We start from the raw sequence: 23,342 nt of genomic DNA, 5'->3' as shown, positions 1-23,342 counted from the left end.
CCCTAATTCAAGTCCCAAGTAAGTTCTCTTCTGTGCAAGTTATTAGGTTTAGTTGTAAAGTTTGATATATTCTCAACTGGGTATCTACTAATACATGCATGGACAGAACAGTTCATGATCACAGGGTATTACATGTACAGTTGTATGGGCACTCTGGCTGGCCGGGAATAATATGATTTTCGAGGGAATGATTTGATTCCAATAACAGTAAGCTACTAGGTAAATTATGCATATAAAGGAATTTGGCCCAAAAAGGCTAGGCCTCCCAGAATCTTAAAAGCTCCTGATATTGACCATACTAAATCCTGGGGGTATTTTGTCGGAATGAAACCTAAATAGTGAATTTAATTTCCAAAAATATTGAAATGGCCCTGCATGGCATCCATTTTGATCGGTTGTTTAAGAATTCTTGCTACTGGCATTATGCTTGTTGAGGGTGTTGATACAACCCCTTTTTTTGGATAAAATGCACGTAACATACTTTGTATTTTGATAGAATCGATAAGCATTTTTAGTCAAGAGAAACTTTACAAAACAAAAAAAATTAAAAAACAGCCAATTAAGTAGAAATTATAGAAAATTGTGAAGCAGAGGTTCAAGTCCTGGGTGTAATTTCAAAATTGAAATACAGCCGATGGGATAACAAATATGCACAATCATGCTACATTTCCAATGCAAGTTTTTGACAGATTCGGTACAATTAGTAATCAAATACACCAACCAAAACATCGGTACCAATGCCTGTAAGAACTTTTGCTAACTTCGAATATGAAAAACGGCCAATTGGGTATAAGTCACAGAACATCCTGTTGCGGAGGTTCAGGCTCAAATTCCAGAGAAGTCCTGCTACGTGACGGGGTTAATTTCAAGGTTAATGAACTTCCAGTTGACTTAAAATATGGTAGAACTGATCATCAGTTACACCAAACAAAACATCTGGCTTGAATCCCCTAACAAGTTCTGCTAGTTTCAAAGTTGAAAAACAGCCATTTGGGCATAAATCACAGAAACCTCTCTTACAGAGCAAAGCCTCAAATCCTGCGTGTAATTTCAAAATTGAAATACAGCAAATGGGGTAAAATTGCACACAAGTCTGCTACAGTCCAATACAGGTTTTTGACAGATTTGGTAAAATTAAGAATCAAATATATCAATCAAACTGCTGCGATGAAGCCCATAAAGGCTTCCCCTGCTTTTGAACCTAGAAAACAGCCAATTTGGTATAGATCACAGAAATTCCTGTTGCAGAGCTCAGGCTCAAATCCCCGATGAAGTTTTGATACTTATTGGGTTTAATTTCAAAGTTGAAAAACAACCAATTGGATTAAAATTTCAAAAAAAATCGTTACAAATCAAGTAAAAGTTTTTGACAAACGCTGCAGAATTATATTATAAGAAAGAAAAAAAATCTGACTGAAGCCCAAAACAAATTCCGCTAACTTCAAAGCTGAATAAAAGCCAATTGGGTATAAAATTACTGAAATTTCTGCTGCAGATCCGACGTTCCGATCCCGGAGAAAGTTCAGCTAGTTATTGGGGTAAAAATTACACAGAATTCTGTAGCAGAACAGATGGTTTGTGGGTTTTAACTTTCTAAATTACCTCTCTAGAAAATAATATCCTCATCCTTTTCATTTCCCATAGACAGCAGATTGTGCGCTTCGCCCATCGGAATCCCCTTCTGAAGCGCAAAATTCTCCAGAACCTGCTCTTCGGCAAAACCCTTGGCACTCTCCATCTGTCTCTCGAGCTCCCTCTTCTTATAACTCTGAATTTTCTTCAGCCTGAAGAAATCCTCCCTCTCCAACTCGTCAAGCTCCCCCTTGATATAACTGATGGTATTCTCCAATCTGGGCTTGACCACGTTCTCGAGCGCATTGACCCTGCGATTCGTGGCCTTGATGGCCTCGTCGAGTGTCAGAAACGAGGTCTGCAACGAGGCCAGCTCTACCAGAACCTCGATGGCCTTTATGTAAGCCGATCGGCAGAGCTGTATCTGCTGCCCGCCACGGGCGAGGCCGGTTAGAACGTTGCTCCTTCCTGTGGATCCTTCCCCGCCGCTGCCCGCCTCCGTAAAGTACTCGAATTTGGGGAGTTTGACGCCGGCCACGTTGTCCTGCTTGGCCCTGACCCTGATCGTGGCGGAGTCCACGTTCTCCCTGACGATGTGCTTGATATTTTCCCCCGCGGTGTACTTGGCCTCCGTGAGGGCGAATGCCGAGGCCTTCATGATCTCGCCCATAGACTCCTTCGTGGCCACGATGCGCTTCAGAATCTGCCGGAACTGCATTGTGAGGGCATCGCTCTTCTTCTTCAGGAGGGTGTGGCCGCGCGTTGCCCCCACCAGGCGCGCCTTCATCACGCCTAGCATCGTCACCGTAGGCACCACATTCAGTCGTTGCCCTTGCCCCGACATTTCTTTCTTCCTCCTGCTCCTCGATCGATCGATCAATGGCCCGTAATGCAGGCTGTCTGCGGAATTGTGAATTCAGCTAGGAAGAGAGCTATCTCACGGAATCATCTGTGTGTTCGCGTTCTGTTTATACTCTGCAATCGCTATCATAAATGTGCTTTTCTTTCTTGGCCTTTTAATGGGAAGAAAAGGTACTCATTATTCTACAGTACATGCTAAAACTACATAAACTATAATTATTATTAAATAAAACTGCATCAACTATAATTATTATTAAATAAAACTGCATCAACTATAATTATTATTAAAATATTAAATAATATATTAATGAAAAAAAAAAAAAAAAAAAACCCCTCGCTGGAGAATCATTTGAAATGTATTGTTCAATTTTTTTATAATTTATTTTTAGGTGTTATTTTTTCCGGTATAAGGAAATAAGTTAAGAATTTAAGATTGAAAGGTATTTGGTAAGAGTGAAAGCATGTCTCTTTATAGACCATCAGTTTGGGTAATTCAAGGTGGTGTAGTTTTCTTTGAATAACAGTGATGAATTCAAGGTGGTGTGGTTTTCTTTGAATAACAATGATGAGCAACTAATGATGGTTGTCCTCAATGTTGGTTTGATAGCTAAATTATGATAGGTTTTCTTTTTTCCAGAAAGAAAAAAGCAATATATTCATTCATGATTTATACTTACATTTTCTTCATATCAGAAATTTCCAAATACGAAGAGTATAGATATACAATGCGTGTTGCATGATTCTTCATACAAAAAAGAACCAAGTGAACAACCCGATAAGCATATACCTGTCTAACATTGTGAATCTCAGATAGTACCATAGCGATATTAACAACATGTGATACTATAAAAGGCTGATAAATAGTTCTCTGTAATTCCAAAAACTATGACTCAAAAGGGAAATAACAGAATGGATTTGTGCGATATCACAAAAAAGAGGGTTATCAGGTTAGAAAATCATCCTGGAATTGGCATAATCCCAACCTCATGCCAATTCTCGCCCATTTTGATCTCCAAATGAAGACCATCCAAGTCATTTCTGATGCCTTGCTTGGAGTGTCGGTCCACCTCCATGTTGAAATCTCTGCTAATGTGTTGTATGGAGGAGTGTAGTAGTGAGCTCCAGAGTGTCTTGATCTGATTTAACCAGCCTTGTATGGAGGATTTGTAGATGGTAGCCTTGTCACCAACATAGTCAATAATGACCTTTGAGTCGCCATAGATGTGAACGGATTGAATATCCAGGAAATGAACAAACCAAAGAAGTCCCCATAAAGCCATAGCTTCAGCCTTTGTATTGGTACCTTTACCCGCCCCCAGTGAACATAATATGTCAGCTCTAGTTCAATGTGGAGAATGAAACCGCAACCACATATATTGTTTTGTGATGCACCATCGAAGAATCCAGCAGGGTAATTGATCTCAGGGCCAGTGTTGTTTTTTGGGGGCTTTTTTGTGATACCCGCTTGTAATTCAACTGATATCTTGTTTTTAATTCTTGAAAATATTGACCCTTGTTATTCTTGAAATTGGATGAGTAAATTGACAATATTGAATTTGTGTGAAGGAAAGATTGAAAAGTTTACATTTGCATCCATGAAGCAATGCTTGAGAAAGTGCAGTGAATCACATAGATAAAATGTGACATGATATGTTACTGACAAAATAATTTTCAATGCAAGATGTTGTGTCATGGTCAAAGTAATTTTGAGTGTAACACCCTATGTATAGCACCGTACAGCCTTTGTCTTATGTTGAGTTAAGAAAACTATAGTCTTCCATGTATTTTTTGTGTGAATTTTTTTGTTTGCACACACTATACTAAAACAAGGTTCGGTTTCATGTGTATCATACCTCTTTTAGACTTAGGTGTGACATGTTGATTCATAATTTTTTTCCTTATGTAGACCATAAACTTTGTGTTTTGTGTTTTTATTATCCAAATTCTTGGTGCAAGTCTTGGTGCAAAATGTCATGATAGTGGAAAATTTGGTTTTGTGTAATGTATTGCATAGAAATAAACGTTCTCTAGTGATATCGGTTTGCATGATTGTAAACTTTGTCTAGATGTAAAGTATCACATTGCATAAAAGTTTCATTAAGCTTTTTTTCATACGACATCGCTCCATATCGCATCAATCAAAGTTTTTTGTTCATGCAACATGTTGCACTGCGTTTTTTTCCCTATGCAATACATTACATAGTCTCAAACTTGCCTACATGATGAGAAAGGGAAAATTTCTAAAAGAACTTACTTGTGATATATGGCATCTCCTCATACTTTCTATCTCAAGGACACAACATACCACACCAAAGTTTTAGTCCATGTGCTACAAAAAGGAAAGGATGTTTTTAAAGGGGGCACATAAAGACAAGTGTGTGCAACGCACCTAAAATGCTTTGGCCATGACATATTGCATCAATTCAAAGTTTTCTTTGTCACAACATATCCTAGAGTATAAAGTTTCCTTCTCTTGCAATATCATAGCTCCACAAACCTTATATCTTTGTATCATAATGCACCCCACCATAGTGCATTCTTTAGAAATGTTTTTTTTCTCATCTTCTTGGAATTTTCCTACTTTCACCATATCAAGCATAAAATTTCTTTCCCTGCAACATATCAAATCACTCCAGTTTTTCAATCGTGGTGATATATAGAATTGTGTCAAAAAAGAATTTTGCATGTGACACATCACTTTTTGTAAAAAATCCATCATTAGGATAACATATATCACACCTAAAAAATCTTTGGCTAAGATATATTACATCATGTAAAATATTGTTTCCATGTGAGACTTCTCAAGCATTCCTTCATTACATCACAACACGTATCACAATTGAAATGCCTTTGGTTACAACATATCGCATTGTTACAATTTTTTCTTTGCCAAACCATTATGCAGTATGGAAACAATGGTTTTTATGTGGCACATCGCACTTTCTAAGACTTTCTATGTGATATATCGCATTGCTTCTAACTTTGCTTCATCATGACAAGCTGCATTGCATTGAAGTTTATTTTCATGCAACACATTGCGCTTTCTCGAACTTTTTTTCATCACATTACAATATATATCGTACCTAAAATGCCTTTGTCTAGGAATATCACATTGCTTTGAATTTTCCTTTGTCATGACATTTTGCTATGAGGAAGAGTTTGTATCTACGTGGCACGTAGTACTTCTCTAAACTTTTCTTCATCATGAGAAAGGGAAATTTTCTAAAATGGTATGGGGTAAAAGTGTTTTTATCAATAATAGGAAACCATAATATTGTAAATTGGAAGCATGGCCGCTTTTTTCTTCCAACAATCACTAAGATTCATGGAAGTTTTTTTTGGATAAACACTAAGATTTCTGTGTATTTCCTCAAATATAGATTTGGAAGATTGTAGAGTGTAAATGAGCTCTTGATTTTAATGTATTTGAGTGGAAACATCAATGGAAAAGAAGCTTGTGATAGGTCTTTTAGATTCTATGTCTTGACTTGCATTTATTTAAGATTGATCTGCCAATATTTTGTGGTCAGAGTTGTTGTTCATGTGATGATGTTTGGATATAACTAGGCAGTGAAAGTGTGCATCCTTCCAAACTATGTAGTGGGTACATAAAACAAAGTTCAAGTGTGTAAATGAGGATCAAACTTTTGAAAGGTATTATTTTGAATATAAACTAAAGTCAATAATGCTAATTGCACTTATATGTGTAGGACTTGAAAAAAAGGAATAATGCTTAGATTCATTTCTCGTATATGTCTCAGGTTTACAAATGCCACTCGCGTCCATAATTTATCATCTTCCTTGTAGTAGATGATATTATAAAAATTATGTTGTTAATTAAATGTGTCTAAGTGTGTCAAAGATTAACTATTGTTAACAAAAAGTGACTATGGTTGTGTATGATAGTTCAATAGGGTTGAGTAGTAATTGTTAACCATGGTTGATTATAGTTTGACTTTGATTAACTTTGGTTAACAATGGTTGATTATGGTTGAGATGTTCAACTATGGTTGATGATGGTTGACTATGATTGATGATGATCACTATGGTTTACTATAGTAGATCATGTTGATAGGGTTGACTATGGCTAGTTATTGTTAATAATAATTTACTTTGGTTCATTATGGTTCTTAATGTTAACTATTTGATTATAAATTATTATTATCTTTAGTTGATTGTGGTTTATTATAATTGATTGTTTTTACTATAGTTAAACATGTTTGAGTGTCAAAGATTAACTATTATTCAGTAAAAGTGGCTATGGTTGAGTGTGATGACTAAATTTGGTTGGGTTTACAATGGTTAATTATGGTTGAATGTAAGTTGTGTTTGGTTAAATTTGGTTAGCAATGGTTGATTATAGTGTATGATTGAATTATATCCATCATGTTTGTTACATACCAGTTAAAATGGACTTACATTAGTTAAATTATTTAGATTTTATCATTTTTTCCAATGCAAAATAAAAGCTTATAAATGTTAAACATAGGAATAATAAGGTATTCAAAAGTGATTAAAATGAGATTTTTAATTATACTAATAAATATAATAATCAACAATTTTGCACATGTTAGTTTTATATTATTATATATAACCTTACGCCAACAAGTCATTAATGTTGGAGAATGCAATAGGGCAGTGATTAATTCAATTTCTCTTTATTCCTTAATATTTGTTTGTGAACTTTATTTTTCTTATTGTGTTTCTTTATTAGATCTTTTCATCAAACAAATATCAAGAGCAAAACAGTAAAGACAGTGGACACAAAAATTAGGTTGTAAGACAGGGCAAAACCCCTCCAAGGGGAAAAACCATAAAAGCTCCTCTCTTCTTATAGAATCTTGTCGAAATGAGAAAACCAAGAACTAAACCTCAAGACCAAAGCCTCCTCCTGCACCAAGTTAGACTTTCAAGAAGCCCTTCCAATTAGATCAAAGTCCAACCAAGTCAACAACAGTCAAACCCTTCCAGAACTGCACCAGCTTCAGAATTTCGACCCCCAACTTCATAATTTCAGACCTGCAGTGAATCTGAACTTTGACCCTACAACAGCTTTAGAACTTCGCACATGTGAGAGATCTAGGGCAGAAATTAGGGCAGATACTTCGATTTTCCTTCCTTCTTATACTTCGTTTTCTCTCTCTTAATTTCCATCTTCTTTCTTCTTGAATTTCACACTTCTTGTCCAAGAAACCAAACTTGCTTGAGTGATTCTACAAATGAGGTCGAGCAACTTCTATTTATACTCATATGTGGAGGTTGAATAGCCCTCTCTGGGCCGACTTGTGCTCTGGCAGGGCTCACTTGTGCTAGGAGGCTTATTTTGACTGTCTTGACTCGAAATATCCTTTTTTACATGATACATCTTGCCCAAATGGGTCTTATATACATTACATTGGCTCTCTTGACTCACGACAATAAATCTTAAGACATGACAAACCCTAGAAGCATGAAGAACATGCTTTACCTAGAAGACCCATCAAAAGAAGCATGAATCCGATGCTTTAAGATAATAATTTTTCTTTCTTCTTTTGCTCATTACATAAGATATTCATATTGACATGAGAACAATGACAATTATGAAGACTGAAACTAGTTACATTTTCCAACACTTCCTCCTAACTAGGGAGATATTCATAATTGTACACCCTGGTACATGGTTATTCTCAAACTGAAGAGTTATCATAAGAAGGGTCGGATTGGTAAGCCATCTTTAAGCATCAACATCGTGACCAACATAGTAAGGCCTTAACTTTGACAAACTCTTTTATATACAAGAGAATAGTGCTTGGAGGCTTTACGTGAGATACCACACTGCCTCTACAAGGCACATACCCCACTTGGATGTTCACTAGATATGTCCTTTCAGGACTATTCTTATCTTGGATTCCCAATCCTCAAAGAATATTGATCCTCTATGACCACTCTAGTATAAGATACATGTCCAATCATTAAAGAATGTTGGTCCATTTACTATCTTGGATTTTTCTATCCTCAAGGAAATAAAAATGATTATCCAATCCTCCATCCATCTTTCTCCCTCCATGGCCTTCACTTAGACTTATGGCTATTAGTCTCAGTTAAGTGCATGACACGTGAAGAAGAGAATACAAATGTGATGTTCATCATCACTCCCTCTCAACCAGAGAGTAGATCCCCATTCCCTCTTGATTATGGAATAGATCCTTGCTCCTATTTAAGGAGACTCCTTTACTCCCTCTCAAATATAGAGGAGATTCTTGACTTACTTCCTATTTTTGGAAGCCATCACCACGAGATTTATAGCTTGACTTCATGCATGCATTAGTTGCCAGTTCTTTATGGAGATAGCTGCATGGATCCCTCTTTCCTTCACATCTCATTATATCGAGTTTTCTTCCTTCCTGGATATCATGGAGGCATCTTCTATGTGACAGGGTTCAAGCCATCAATATTGCACATCACTTTCCTTCATACGTCATCAATGAAGGCAATATATTGAGCCTTATAAAAGCTTCAAGCTAGTCATAACTTCCTCTATGAAAGTGATCTTTGATGTAAGAACATGAACATCAGGTTATCTTCTTTGATTGCTACCTTTTAATCTCAAGGTGATGATGTGAACACCTTGACTACATGACCTTTCAAGGATTGTCAAAACCATTTACTCAATTCATAAATTATTTGAATTGAGTTCAATACCAACAGTCAAACTTGCCTCAATTGTCATCATGTTTTCCTACAATATCATTCTAGGTATTAAAACCATATGTTAACAAGATAACCAATAACAAAATATTAACATTAGACTTACATTATCATGATGGCATTCTCATCAAAGCATCAACTTACTTGAGTTCTTTGAGATCAACATCCTTTCGCATGATCCATCTCCATATGAATCTTTCTACATGCATTCATTTAATCAGAGTCCCCATGGATCGAACTTGATTACTAAGCTACAATATCTTTCTCGGAGTTGTCATTGTTAACTCCATTTCTTTCTTCGGATACTATACCTGATGTTGATCAACATTGTTATATGCAATTTTGTGAGAGAGTCTTGATCTCCATTCATTCCAAAGTATGTCAAAATTCTTCTTTTGAGCATCATGCAGCCATATGGAAGATTTTACCAAGCACATTCATAACTAACTCTTTCTTCATGATTCTTGTAAATATGAACCATGCTTCTAGGGAAGAATATGCATACCTTTTCTTTCCTATAATTATCTAGTCATCCTTTGAACGAGCTTGCTTCTTATACATGTCAAAGATAGGTTTCCTTTTCCAATAAGAGAAATAATTTTATTATGCCTTTCATATTTTAACTTAACCATTAACATTCCTTCATCATTTAGAAATATTGTTTCCAAACTAGATGGAATACATACAAGTAATAATGCTACTTCCCAGAATATTCCATAATGATGATTCTTATAGGACCTTGAGGATCCTTCTTTGCAAAATGACTACCTCTAACACGGTGTTAGAAAATGCTTGGATGAACTATAATATGCAATATGGTTTAAAACTTCTCATTCTCTTTAAACTAAAAGATGTTTTCTAAAGCAAATTAAACAAGTAGATTGTAATCTTTCTACTATCATATGCTTCTATCTATGATGCCATGATTTTTACTAAACAAAGACTCTTCTAGAGTAATAATGCATGCTACTCTACTTTCTACTTAATAAAAGAAAGAAAAAAATTCATAAAGAACCTAACAGTGATGAGACTTCCTTTGATAATAGAGATCATTGGGATCTTCTCCTTTCAACTTCTTCTCAAGTTCTCCCCTCTCTTCAACTAAGTGAGCTTCACTTCTTTCCTTCCTTTTATTATTTGGATAATCCTTTTTAAAGTGTCCATTCTCATTGCATCCAAAGCATTGAATCTTGGACATGTTTGTCTTCTTCTTGGACTTTCCAAACCTTCCTTTCCTCAACTTCTTAGTTCTTGCAATGAAAGCTTGAGATCTTTCATTTGAATCAAGATCATCCTTTGCCTTGATCCTATATTCTTCCAAGATACATTGAGCCCATAGTTCATCGAAGGGTGTAGTATCTTTCTTTGAGTGGATTCTCATTGCAAAACTACTCCAATCATGTGGCAAATCATTTAATACACAGATAGTCATCTCATAATATATAACAGTCTCCCCAAGACCTTGCAATTGGTCTCCTATTTGTGAGATCTTTATTAGATAGGTGGCCATGTATTCATCCTTTGATTTCCTTATTTTATATAGTTTATTCCTCAAGGAAATCTTTTGACCTTGTGTACTTATGGAGTACAACTTTACCAACTTGTCATACATAGCCTTTGATGTCTTCAAATCAACAACAAAGGGAATTAGATGATCTTTAATGGATTCAACAATGATCCTTCGTGCCCTTAATTCTCCCTTCTTGTACGTTTCTAACTCTTGAGTCTTCTCTTTGTCTAGTACAACTACTTCTTCCGAGGCAGACTCCATGACTTCATTCTCTGTGAGTACCAAGTCAATCCTCTTCTTCCATGCTAGGAAGTTAGTTGATCCAATGAGTTTATTCCTTTCCTTCCAAAATGTAGCCATGTTATCTGTAGATAGGGACATATAGAATAATATACTACTTACTTGCCGACCAAGAGTCCTCTTTCTCAATGATGTCTCCAACTATCTTGATGTTTTTCAAGACCTCCAAGGAGACTTCAAAGATGTCCTAGAAATATGTTCTCTAGGATGCCTTCAACAATGATGTTTTTAAACAACTTTAAAGAGTGAGCGATGATATTGAGATCCTTTTATGCGTCCTCTTCTTCAAGATGATGCACTAGAGAATCTTTAACAAATACTTGTCCTTTCTCTGTTTAATGAGACCTTAATGATTAGGTATTCTTCAACAATATCTTGATGTGGAAACCCTTCTTTGTGTCCTTCCAGTTGCCTTCTCTTGTTCACCTTTTCTTTGGTTCCATGTTGGAGAATGTAATAGGGAAGCTATTAATTCAATTTATCCTTATTCTTTAATATTTGCTTGTGAAATTTATTTATCTTCTTGTGTTCCTTTATTAGATCTTTTCATCAAAAAAATATCAAGAGAAAAACAATAAATACAATGGAAACAGAAATTAGGCTCCAAGCCAGGGCAAAACCCCTCCAAGGGGAAAACCCAGAAAATCACTTCTCTTCTTATAGAATTTGCTTCAAATGAGAAAACCAAGACCCAAACCTCAAGGCCAAAGCCTTCTCTTGCACCAAGTCAACCCTCCAAGAAGCCCTTCCAATTAGATCAAAGTCCAACCAAGTCAACAAGAGTCAAACCCTTCTAGAACTGCACCAAATTTAGAATTTCGACCCCCAACTTGAGAATTTTAGACCTACAATGAATATGCAACTTCAGCCCTGCAACAGTTTCAAAACTTCGCATGCGTGAGAGATCTAGGGTAGAAATTAGGGCAAATACTTTGATTTTCCTTTCTTCTTAGACTTCACTTTCTCTTTCTTAATTTCTAGCTTCTTTCTTCTTGAATTTCACTCTTCTTGTCCAAGAGATCGGACTTGCTTAAGTGGTGCTACAAATGAGGTTGAGTAACTTCTATTTATAGTCATATGTGGAGGCTGAATAGCCCTCTTTGGGCAAACTTGTGATAGGAGGCTTATTTTGACAGTCTTGACATAAAATAAATTCTTTTACATGGTACATCTTTCCCAAATGGGTCTTATATACATGACATTGACTCTTGACTCATGACAATAAATCTTATGACATGACAAACCCTAGAAGCGTGAAGAACATGCTTTACCTAGAAGACCAATCAAAAGAAGCATGAAACCCATGCTTTAAAATAATGTTTTTTATTTCTTCTTTTGCTCATTACATAAGATATTCATATTGACATGAGTATAATGATAATTATGAAGACCGAAACTAGTTACATTTTCCAATAATTATAATTTGATGCTACAAAAGATACATAAGATTTATAAAGTGTCATTCTTTTTTCACTTGTGCTAAGATTCCATGTGTGAACAAAGCTTAAGAATGTTCCTTATAAGAAGGTTAAAGAAAACATTTGCCAAGTCATGTTCAATTTATTAAGACATTTCTCTGTAACATTAACAATTCTAATAATGTGTTAGATGCCCAAATGGGGTGTCTATGTTGCAACATGTGGGGGGGGGGGGGGGTGGTGGTGTTCATGGCCACCAACCTACCACATATATATGGCCAATGATGGGGCCATCTGCCACCCCCAAAGCCATCATAATGTTATGAAAGGATTGAGATGGAAGACTAGACATTTTAATGAATCCATGATGCAAGGTCACATTGGTTTAGGCATTGGGTTAATGTGTAGGCTTTAATGGAGTTTCATCACGTTAATGATGTGATGTAGGAGACTCTTAGGAAAAAAAATCACTAAAGGGAGTGGTTCCCTTTTACATTTTCTTTCAATTGCGATATTTTAATTTAGGAGAATCTTCGTAGTTAGGAGGTCATGTTGAAGTGTCCTTAAGGTACACACATAGAAAATTTATTATGATGATGTGGCATTAGTTTTTAGAAGAGGGACAAATGTAGAAAAAATTAGAGATGTCAATTAACAACCTCCATTTTGTAATAAATATATTTTACTAGTTAAGGAGGATATAGAGGGCCATATAGAGAAAAAAGCAATGAGATGAGTAGAGAGAGAGGGAAATTATTGATTCCTATGTAATTGTCTTGTTTTGTGTAATCTAATTTTGGGGCTTGAGTTATACCCTTTGTAAATGTTATGTGTTGGCTTCCAAATGGTTTTATTTGGTTTTCTACTCTCTTGATGTAACTTATCACTAACAAATAGTGGTCTATGTAGTTACAAGACTATCTAGTTCTCTAAGGTCACATGGTTGACCACATTTTTGCAGAGGCATCCACGTCCAGGCGCACTGGGGCATTTGAAAACTCGTAGCATTGAGAGAAAATCAAGTCGTCTGACCCTTGACAAATACCAAGTTGTGAACCCAGATCGACGGATCTAGAACTCTTCGCATTAACTTGCATGACGTTTCATTTCCCACAACCAAAACTCAAGGATCCAACATGAGGTTTTGCTTTGAGTCATAACAAACCAGGTGTTTTTCGTAGGGGGTTAGGGTGTAAGAGTAGTTTGGAAGAATGAGCAAGGGGGCCCCGCGAGAGATTTGAGTCATCCACGTGACATGGTGGTATTGTGAGGTGGTTTCCCCACCCCCTCCCCTAGGCATTAGCATATGGTAGTCTCGAAAGACCCTGCGATCATGTTGGGTTTTATATCCATTCATCCCTATAATCGCATCGTTTAAAAATGGTCACCCGTTAAACAAGTCCTATGCACAACAAAAGGCTAGGAATATTCAACAAAAAATTTGTGGACGAAGGAATTTTGGGATTGTAACTGTAAGGACCAATTCAGCCTCAAATTGTGGTATCAAAGCACAATTTCTCTTAAACATGGCAGAAAGACACAGAGGAGCAACTCGTGGAGCAAGTGGAAGGAGACTTGCAGTTAAAGGAGTAGGAAAAGGGAGGCATGTAGCGAATGCAACCTTATAAGAGGAGATGAGATGCATTCAAAAAAGGTTGGTAGCAATGGAAATTGCTCATAGGCAAGGATCTAACACATGAGATGCCATTGAAGTAGAAGAAGAACCTTCTAGTGAAGAAGGAGGAGAATCACTGGAGGTGTCAATAAATACCATCATCACATTGACACATGAAAAAACTAGATGTATGTGGAAACCCTTGCAGAAGAAAACCACAAATCTTCTTATCTTCTTCAATATTAATTACATCAACTTGTTGTAGGCTACAACCAGATTGACTTACCAACCTATGAAAAATGCAAGAACCAACTTATTGTAGGCTCCAACCTTATTGAGGCACCAACCTATGGAATATGCAAGAACCAACTCAATGTAGAATCCAACTTGATTGAGGCACCCACCTCCTTCACCAAAACATAGTAGACCATTTTTCACAATATTTCAAACTAGATCCACAAGCTCATTTCAATTCAACCTATTCTTCAAACTTCAACAATAACATGTTCTCCTTTCCTTGTACTTGTTCATAAGCTCCATAATTTTTTGACAAAAAAATTAGCCCTTTGCCCTCAAAAACTTATCTTCATGACTTTCATGTCCTCCTTTCAGATCACAAACAAATTATTGCCATTTTCCCCTTTTCAAAATTAATTTGGACCTCAAATTAACCCATAAAACATTACAAAGATTAAGTGATCAACAAAATTCACCTTTTGATCCATAGTCTACAAAATGCACTTTTCTGACGTGTATTCGACAAAATGCACTCTGTGGGTCTGACAAAGGGTATGATAGAATGCACTTCTAAGGCCAAAAATATTCCAGGGACCCTGAAAGAACTTGAACCAATGACCTTCCATTGAGCAATCAAACTCAATACCAAATGAACTATCATGTCACTTGTTCATGTCAATCATCAAAATTATTTTTATTGTGAAACAATAAAGGCACATTGTGCATTCGAACCAGATTGAACTCATGACAAAACCAAAAACGCCTTTGGGCCTAACCATTGGTGAGCTCCAGTATTGCAACAATAATGCTACAACTCCTGGGACTCCCTTCTTTACTTTTATCAACCTGGTAGTTCGTAACAAACTTGGAAGCGACGGTGCTGTATGCACAAGTACTAGCTCTTGCCGCAACTGTCACTTGGTTAGCTGGCACAAGTCTGCTAGGGGCTCAAGCCAACTTCTATGGGCTCTGAGAAGAATCTTTTTAACTGATGGACGAAAGCTACTTTAAAGAAGGCTGATCTACTTGCAGAAAGACAGTGAAAAACTAAAAGAAAACGCAAACCCTAGCAAACCCTAATTCTACCAGCTAACTCTACTGATGCCAAGAAGATGATGCAAACTACTGAAGGAAATGCCATTGACCTCTAGGAAGGTAAATACATGTACCTAAGCTACTTCTACAGTAACATCTGAAAGAAACATCTTTTTTGTATTTTTGAATAAGTTGCCAGAGTTATTATGCATATGATTTGACTGTTTTTGGGCTATGCAGAGGTGGATATGCAAGAAGAAATGCTTGGGAAAGGTCAAGAAGGTTTAGAGAGGGCCTAAGGGGTCCCTAACACCCTTCCATAGAGTCTCACCGAGTTTGGCTGTCGGGAAACCTCATTCGTGAGCCTCTACAGGAAGTCTGTAGGGGTTCTACAGGATGTCTGCGATTTTCTACAGGATGTCTGGAATTTTCTACAGGATGTTCAGAGATGAGGTTTTTGGTGGATGAAAGGAGAGGGAAAGGTGGAGTGAGTGTGGAGGTAGGGTGAAGTTTGGAGATGGTCTAGAACTCGGTGGATGGAGTTGTGGATGGCGGTATTTGGCTCAAAGAAGACTAAAGCAATATTACACACAAAACTAGGGTTATGGGAGCGGATGGCGAACAGGAGGTAAGGATTCTAAGCAGAGGGTGGAATGGATGGTGCTGATGGCGAATGAACAGATGAAGGAGTGCTACAGGTACTCTGCAAGGTGCTATTTCCCAACTGATCCAACGAAGACCTGTAAATTCAAAATCCTAATTATGATGACCTAAGTCTACTAGCTGCCAATGAAGAGAATGAACAGAAGTGTGACCTGCAATGAAACCATGTATTTTAACTCATGCAACTAAGCAAATGAGAGTCTGAGATTGCAACCAACTTATACACATGAAACTCAAACACTAGTGATTGCATGGCACGACAAAATTAGTGTTTTTGTGGGCAACAAAGTTATCCTGATCCCAGCTCCAGATCCTACTGAAGGAGAGGTGAAACTAGAGATGTTTGATGGCCCTTTTCTTGAAGTTTTTTTTTCTCTTAACAATTCAACAAAATCTGAGCATTCAAAAGTCTATCTAACCATTTACAGTGACCTATTTAATCAGCAAACTTTAACCTACTTAACATAAATGTTTTTGCAAATCCATAAAGAACAACTAGCAATACATAGAGGAGGCCTTAGCACTCGGGTTGGGCCCAACCCCAAGAGCTGCAGGCTCCTATAAAAGACTCAGATCTGATACCAAGTAGAGCTGCTTATCATTATTCAAAAATAACCATCATAAGAAAGTTGTACAACAGTAGCTACAATAAAACAGGCTGAGCAAAATGGCAGCACTATAGTGCAAAAATAACAATGGTTCCAAAAGTAAAGTACGAAGGCTGAGGCCTTCCTATTTGTACAATACGAGGGAGCTAGCAGCCCTCCTAGATTCAAGGGACTCGGTTGTCCCAACTGCTAGTGAACAATTACTCCTCCAAAATCTGCTTGGCTGCCTTTAAAACTCGATTTGGTGGCCTGTGGAGCTCGGTGTTGAGGGTGGAGATTTTGAGGAAGGCCATTTAATGCCAGAGACAACCTCCCTAAGAATCCTCACCTCAAGCTTGGCTGTCAGCTGACCCATGATTGCTTGGTTTTGCTCCATAATTTGTCCAAAAATCCTGAAATCACCACGTATTAGTCTCCTAGGTAGAGTGACCACCCTTATTCATTCAAATAACATAAACATACTAGGAAAACATGCATAATCTATGAAAAATGGAGGATTGAACAAGGATAATTAGGCAAAATGAGCCCAATAGGTTACCCAATTTGGGGGCTCATCATCACCCCCCTGCTGAATCAGTTGCTCATCCTCTGAGCAACTAGTCCAGCTCATCATCCTTTATGGCTTTGATCGCCTCCCTCACATCCCAAGCCTCTGCTGTGATATCCTCTTCCCGGTCGTGGAATCCTGCCTTCCTCTCCACTTCTTCCCATTGCCTACCTTCCTCCTCTTCCTTTACTCCTTCTAGCAATCCCAGAAGTAAAGGAGGACTGAATTTCAAGCCAATCCAATTGGCCTGCAAGTCCTGCATCAACTTTTTGTAGAGAGGTACCCTTGCCAAGGCCTCCCTCATCCTAGTGGGAGAATGGTATTCCCTTATCTTCAGGCTGTGAGGCAGTGTGTTCCACCGCCTTGTGCAGGCATGCATACAGTTTTCTCCCAACAGTCTCTCCATGTCTTCAAAATGGGCAATGGCTTGAGCCTGTTGCTCAATGTATTCCGGTAGATCCTGAGGACTGTTGGCCAAGTGCTGGTGGGCACTTATCATTGCTGATGGGTCATCTGGCTTTGCTCTGATCATGAGAGGCTCACTGAGCTCTCTGCCTATGATACTGCGGACTTCTGCTACTCTCTTCTCCTCATGGCTCATCCAAGAGGCCATGGCCATAAGCTAGATATCCCCTATCACTGTGTTAGGATCCCATACATTCATGTAAGGAAGGGCAAAGTTGTGCAAGTAGAACTCTACCAATTTGGCCCTATCCTCAGATGAACTGCTGCCACATAAAGCTGCAAACTGATGATAATTTTGGAAAGGGGTGATGCCCCTTTGAGCCAAGGTATTGATTTGAAACTGTAACCATTGGTCCTTGAGGTAAAGGGCATAGGATTTGGCAAGCTACCTGCACTGCAGAGCTTCCATTGCCTAGCTAGCCATGCAGGCCAGTCGGGCCTCCTTTTCTTGCAGTTGCTGTTTTAGAGAATGTATCTGTAGTTCTTGTTCCTGGAGTTGTTGGTTCAGTGCCTCAATTTCAGTCTGTGTCCCTTCCTTCCTTTACTATTCATAAGGGGTATCTGTGGCTGTTGTGGGCCCCTCCTGTTGCTCTTGTTCCCCCAAGATGTGAGGCCTGTCTTCCTGCCTCTGTCCCTGTGACTGTAGTTGTTGTTTGAGCTGCTCATTTTCTTCCTGTAGCCTGACCCGCTGGATGCTCTCCACATGTCGCACCATAGCCAATTCTCTTCTGGCCTCTTTGAGCTGCTCCTCCAGAGGACCTATATCTGCTACTCCCTTGGACTTAGCGATTTTCATCCAAGTGTGGGTCCTCACCCTCTCTTCCTCTAGTGCAAGGAAGAGTGGCACTGTGAATTTCTGAGGAATGATCTTTCCGGCCTCCAAGAAGTTATAATAGGAGCCCAAGCTGGGCTGGGGGCTAGGTTCCATAATGTGCTCGACCTCTTCTTCCTTCTGTGGTGATTTGGCTGCCTCACCCTCCATTTCTTCGGTCTCCTTCAGTCTAGCCAATGTTTCCTGTAGAATAGTTTCAGCATCCTGTAGAGAGGTTTTTGTGTCCAACCTTTCCATTCTCTCCCTCCAGGTGGATGTCTTCGGGCTTCCCCGCTCATAAGTGATGGATGCCTTGGAGGGGGACCTCTCCTTTGGTGTGGTAGGGGTGTCTACAATGGTGATTGGTTCTTTGGATGGAGGTTGGGGTCTGCCGGTTTAATTCTTACACTTCTTCTTGCCTTAAAGTACAGGGGAGGCTCCCTCTTTTGCTTTTCCTTCGGCTTGGGAGATTTGCTTACGGTGGCCAGCACAGCTGCTGCCTCCCTAGCTAAAATCTCGGCCGATTTCTCCTTCTGCTGCCCTTTCCCCAGACTTCTTGTAGAAATTCCTATAGTGGCCGTTTTCTGGCTTCCTGTAGAAGCAGTTTTTTGACTTCCTGTAGAAATAGCCTGTTGGCTTCTTGTAGAACCAGTTTTCCCTGATTTTGCTTGCTTAGTTGAGGGTGCCTTCTCCTTGACTTGTGCTGTGGTTGCCTTGGGTGTTGTTTGCATCCTTTCAGTCTTCTCTGCTCGAGTTTGCAACCGTTTCTCCCTTGGTGTTGGTGTTTTTATTTTACTCCCAGCTTTGGCCTCAACAGCTTGTCCTTTTTCTTGCTTTTCCTTTTGTTGTTCTTGTGGTTTTTCCTGTGATGGCCTGTCTTGGATTTTCTTACCCTTAGCTTCCTTACCTTTAGGTTTCTTCTCTGCCTCAATATGTTCCTTCTCCTCACTGCTGGATGAAGTGAGTTCTTCTGCCAGGGTCCGGATATCATCATTCTTGGTCATATTACGGAAAATCTCCCAGGAGATAGGGACAATATAAGTATGGAGGGCATCTTCTACGAGGAGCTTGATAAGCCCATGATGAGCCAGCTGGTCTAGTGTCCCCTCCTTCAGTTTTGTGCCACACTCAATCAATGACTGCAGGAGGAAGTATGGGATGCTCAATTTTTGTTCTGAGGGCAAATCCATCTTATGCCTGAGCTCAATTAACAAGCGGAAGTGATACCCATACACAATACTAAATCGCCCCTCACAGGTAATATATTTCATAATTTGAAGGCTGACCTCACTCCAAAATGGCTGTAAGCTAGCTCTCCGGACCCCATTTTTATCCTCTGAAAACTGTTCTTCTAGTAGGAAGAATTCCTTTTTAGCTTTTTGGCCCAATTTCCTTTCCTCTTTATCCTAGGGCATCCCCAATGGCAATTCAATGACCCGGCTAATGAGTTGTGGGGTGAGTTTCAAGGTCAATCCCCTGAAATTTACAGTTGCCAATGTTTTTGATTTGGGTTGCAGGGACCTTAGGAACTCCTCTGTTATTTCATCATCGTGACCTTGGATTTTATCACAGAAGGTCATCCACTTTGCACGGGTAAACAGGTCTACCACCTCAGGAGTTTCTCTCAATTTCTTGGAATCCGAGGGTTCCTTTCTGATAAACCCTCTAGGCATGGTGAAGATACCCTGTTTTCGGCTTGAGCTCTGGTTAGAATGGAAATTCGGATGTGGTTTTCCCCCTTGGTTCTCAGGTCAGGGTTTCTCTGCTGTTTGTATCTCCCCCTTTCACCAATTCTCTGGTTAAAATACTATTGCCGCCCAAGACTTCGACTTGTCAAAGGGAATGAAGCTCTCACAGACAGAGTGCAGAGCAGATTTTTATACCAATCATATAACAGTCACACAAAAAAATTGATACGTGCACAGGTGAGCCTTACAGCGGTTTGTCATAATAATGGGGAGAGTTTGTTAACAGGAATCATGGAGGTGAGTACAACACAACACCATTCAAAAGAAATTCTGTGTATTATATAAGCAAACCACCGTTCTTGACCACAGGCAGACTGGTTTAAATTCCCCCCCCTTCAAACAAGCTAATTCACCACCTTTCGAAAATTAAGCATGGGGATGGCATGTTCGAGCCTACCTCTCCTCGAGATTTCCAATTTCGATGCACAGACACGGGTTTCTCTGCTCCGGTAGCTTTCACTCTGCTTCTTGTAGAGCTCCTTCCTGTAGAGAGCTTCTGCTGCTTCTGGAGGACATCACGGTACTGCGGAGCAAGTCTGGGACGCGGGAATAGTTTGAACTGGGCCGAGAAATTTGGGCTAACGAATTGCAGAGGAGGAGGACGCTCACGGTGCTGAAAAACCGGTTGTGGTGTAAATGACAGTGGTTGAGGTGCATGCTCTGGCCGAATGATTTTGAAATATGGCGCAATTCATGGCGCGGGGGTGAGGTGTCCAGGCCGAGCTGTTAGACAACGTCACGGCCATCATTCCTCGGCATGTTTCTGACCGCCAATATCTATCTCCGCCATTACCCGCCGTCATCCTTGTCAGTCCGCCGATTTCACTACAAATCTGCTGATTTCCCCGACTGGACACTTCCCACGTGTCGGCTCCACGTCTTTCTGGCGGAATCGAGCGTAACCATGCTCGTTCGGATCCCACGAGACAGTTCAACTGGCTGTGGATGGCCAGTTGACTGACCATTGCTTTTGTTCAATCCGCACATTCACAGTCATGCAAGTTTCACAGTATAGTTCATGTTAATTTGACGAAATAAGGTTAGGCACTTACCTGGGGGTGACCGCGGATGTGTTTCGCAGGTTTTTGGACGTGAAGCAATGGTTTTGCTCGCTGCTGCTTCATGCACAGGCGTGGTAATTCCCTCGTCCATTTGCTGATGCCAGATGCAAGGCTTTCGGGAACCGGTCCTATGGTGGTGAATCGTCACATGCACGACCCCGCCTGCTCTCAGCTGTGGAGAAGGTGTTCATATTTCCGAGGAGCTAATAGCATGCCTTCTGTGCTGATTTCAACTGCTCCTGACTCCATAGTGTGTATTCCAGGCGGATCAGCTGCTACAGGATTCCTGTAGGACATCCTGTAGCTGCTTCTCCTCCTGGGCTGCATGCTGAAATGGGCATGGCTACAGTCATGGGTGAAGGGTCCTCTTGGAGCTTTTGACAGGTATAGTATGCAGGCCTTCATGTATTTGATTTGTCCCCTGGAAAAAAATGGTGACCTGAGGAAAACAAGACTTTTTTACATGACTGTGCAGGGGTACAAGACCAAATGGTGGTAATGGCAGTGGAAAGAGAGGAAACAGGTGATGGATGGGACAAAGGGGTGGCTGCAGGCCTCACCAACAAACTTCAAGTCTTAAATCCTCCTCCAGAATTGATTTTGGCTCGTCCAAAGGTTCTACAGGAAGTTTCCTGTAGAAATGCAGAACTTCCTGTAGAAAGCCCTGAAACTTCCTGTAGGAGGTTGAATCTTGACCCGAATGTGTCCAAATCCTGGAAAAAGTGTGTGGCCATGGAAGGAGTGTCAGTGAGGATGCCTGGTAGCTTGGGATGGACCCCTGTCCTTGATTTGCGCGACCCTCTTTATCTGCATTATATCCCTGCAACCTGCAATAATTTCAAAGATCAGACCTGTTTTTTCTTTTTTCTTTCTTTTCTCCTTTTTTTTTTTTTTTTTTGAGAGAGAGAGAGAGACAACAGGGGCGCCTCTATGAGGTTTTCACCCCCACTATTTGCCCTGGGCGCCTCAAAGAGGTTTTCACCCAAGGATCTTTTTTTTTTATTCCATTTCTTTATTTTTCGAGAGACAGCAGGGGCGCCTCCATGAGGTTTTCACCCTCACTGCCTGCCCTGGCCGCCTCGGAGAGGTTTTCGTCCAGGGATCTTTTTATTCTCCTTTTTTTTTTTTATGATCAAGGTGTGGCCAGAACAGAGGCATAACCCTGCTCTATTACCAGCATTGATTTTTCCACAGTTTGAATGAATTCCTGCCTCGAGAGGGGTTTCTTGTAGATTTTCAGTCGATGTCCATTGACAAGCATGGGGATGGCTTCTTCATCAATGGTCCTGATAAGGACTGAACCATTGTTGTTACATTTCTCCACTGTATATGGTCCTAACCATCTTGTCCTCAGCTTCCCTTTGAAATCCTTGTATCTTGAGTCATACAGCAGCGCCCAATCTCCCGGCTAGAATTGCTTCTCATTAAGGTGCCGGTCATGCCATATCTTCCTCTGGAGTTGGACTACTTCTGAGTGGAGGAGGGCCTGCATTCTTTGTTCGTCTAACCCATTCAACTACAATAATCTCTCACGTTGAGCATGGCTGAGATCTAGGTCCAGCTGAGCTGCCACCCTCAATGTATTGTACTCGAACTCTATGGACAACAAAGCTTTCTTCCCGTAGACCAGCTCATAAGGTGTGAAACCGGTTGTGGTCTTCCAAGTGGTGTTGTAGGCCCAGGTGGCCTCAACCAGGCGATCTGCCCAATCCTTTCTGTTGCTGCTCACAACCTTGGTCAAAATCCCTTCCAATGCTCGATTAGTGACTTCCACCTGCCCATTTGCTTGAGGATGATAGGGGGTGGAAGTCTTGTGCTTGATCTTGTGATGAGCAAGCAAATCTTCAATCAGGTTGGAGGTGAACTGGCTTCCTTGATCTGTGACTAACTCTCTTGGGTAGCCAAACTTGTAGAAGATATTTTCCCTTAGAAACTCAGCCACCTTTTCTTCTGTTGCTGCTTTGATTGCCTTTGTTTCTGCCCACTTGGTCAGATAGTCGGTGCACACAATGATGTAAGACCGTTGCTTTGAAGGAGGGTTGATAGGACCCACAAAATCCATGCCCCACTTCTCAAATGGCTCAAAGGTCACTTGAGGTTGGAGAGGCATTTCATCTCTTGGAGTCGGTTTCCCCATCCTCTGACATCGGTCACACTGGCTGACATATCTTCTGACATCCTGATGGAGAGTAGGCCAATAGTAG

The 23,342-nt window shown here is 39.8% G+C and overlaps 1 protein-coding gene across 1 annotated transcript; it reads right to left on the bottom strand.

The window, feature by feature from the left end:
• Positions 1-1,293: 1,293 nt before the first annotated feature.
• Positions 1,294-2,569, bottom strand: LOC149230027 (vacuolar ATP synthase subunit D (VATD) / V-ATPase D subunit / vacuolar proton pump D subunit (VATPD)). Its single transcript, XM_089378830.1, has one exon. The coding sequence runs from the start codon at positions 2,414-2,416 to the stop codon at positions 1,607-1,609; it is 810 nt and encodes a 269-aa protein (XP_089234956.1). The 5' UTR covers positions 2,417-2,569; the 3' UTR covers positions 1,294-1,606.
• Between the last annotated feature and the right edge of the window lie 20,773 nt (positions 2,570-23,342).

The sequence above is a fragment of the Pinus tabuliformis genome, chromosome J (genome assembly GCF_031772625.1).
Source record: "Pinus tabuliformis cultivar Carrire ecotype Pingquan chromosome J, CPIR1, whole genome shotgun sequence".
Classification (NCBI taxonomy): Eukaryota; Viridiplantae; Streptophyta; class Pinopsida; order Pinales; family Pinaceae; genus Pinus; species Pinus tabuliformis.
This window is presented reverse-complemented; position numbering and strand designations above follow the sequence as displayed.

Coding starts and splice junctions, on each gene's coding strand:
- LOC149230027 (XM_089378830.1), bottom strand. CDS start 2,416: ATGTCGGGGCAAGGGCAACGACTGAATGTGGTGCCTACGGTGACGATG.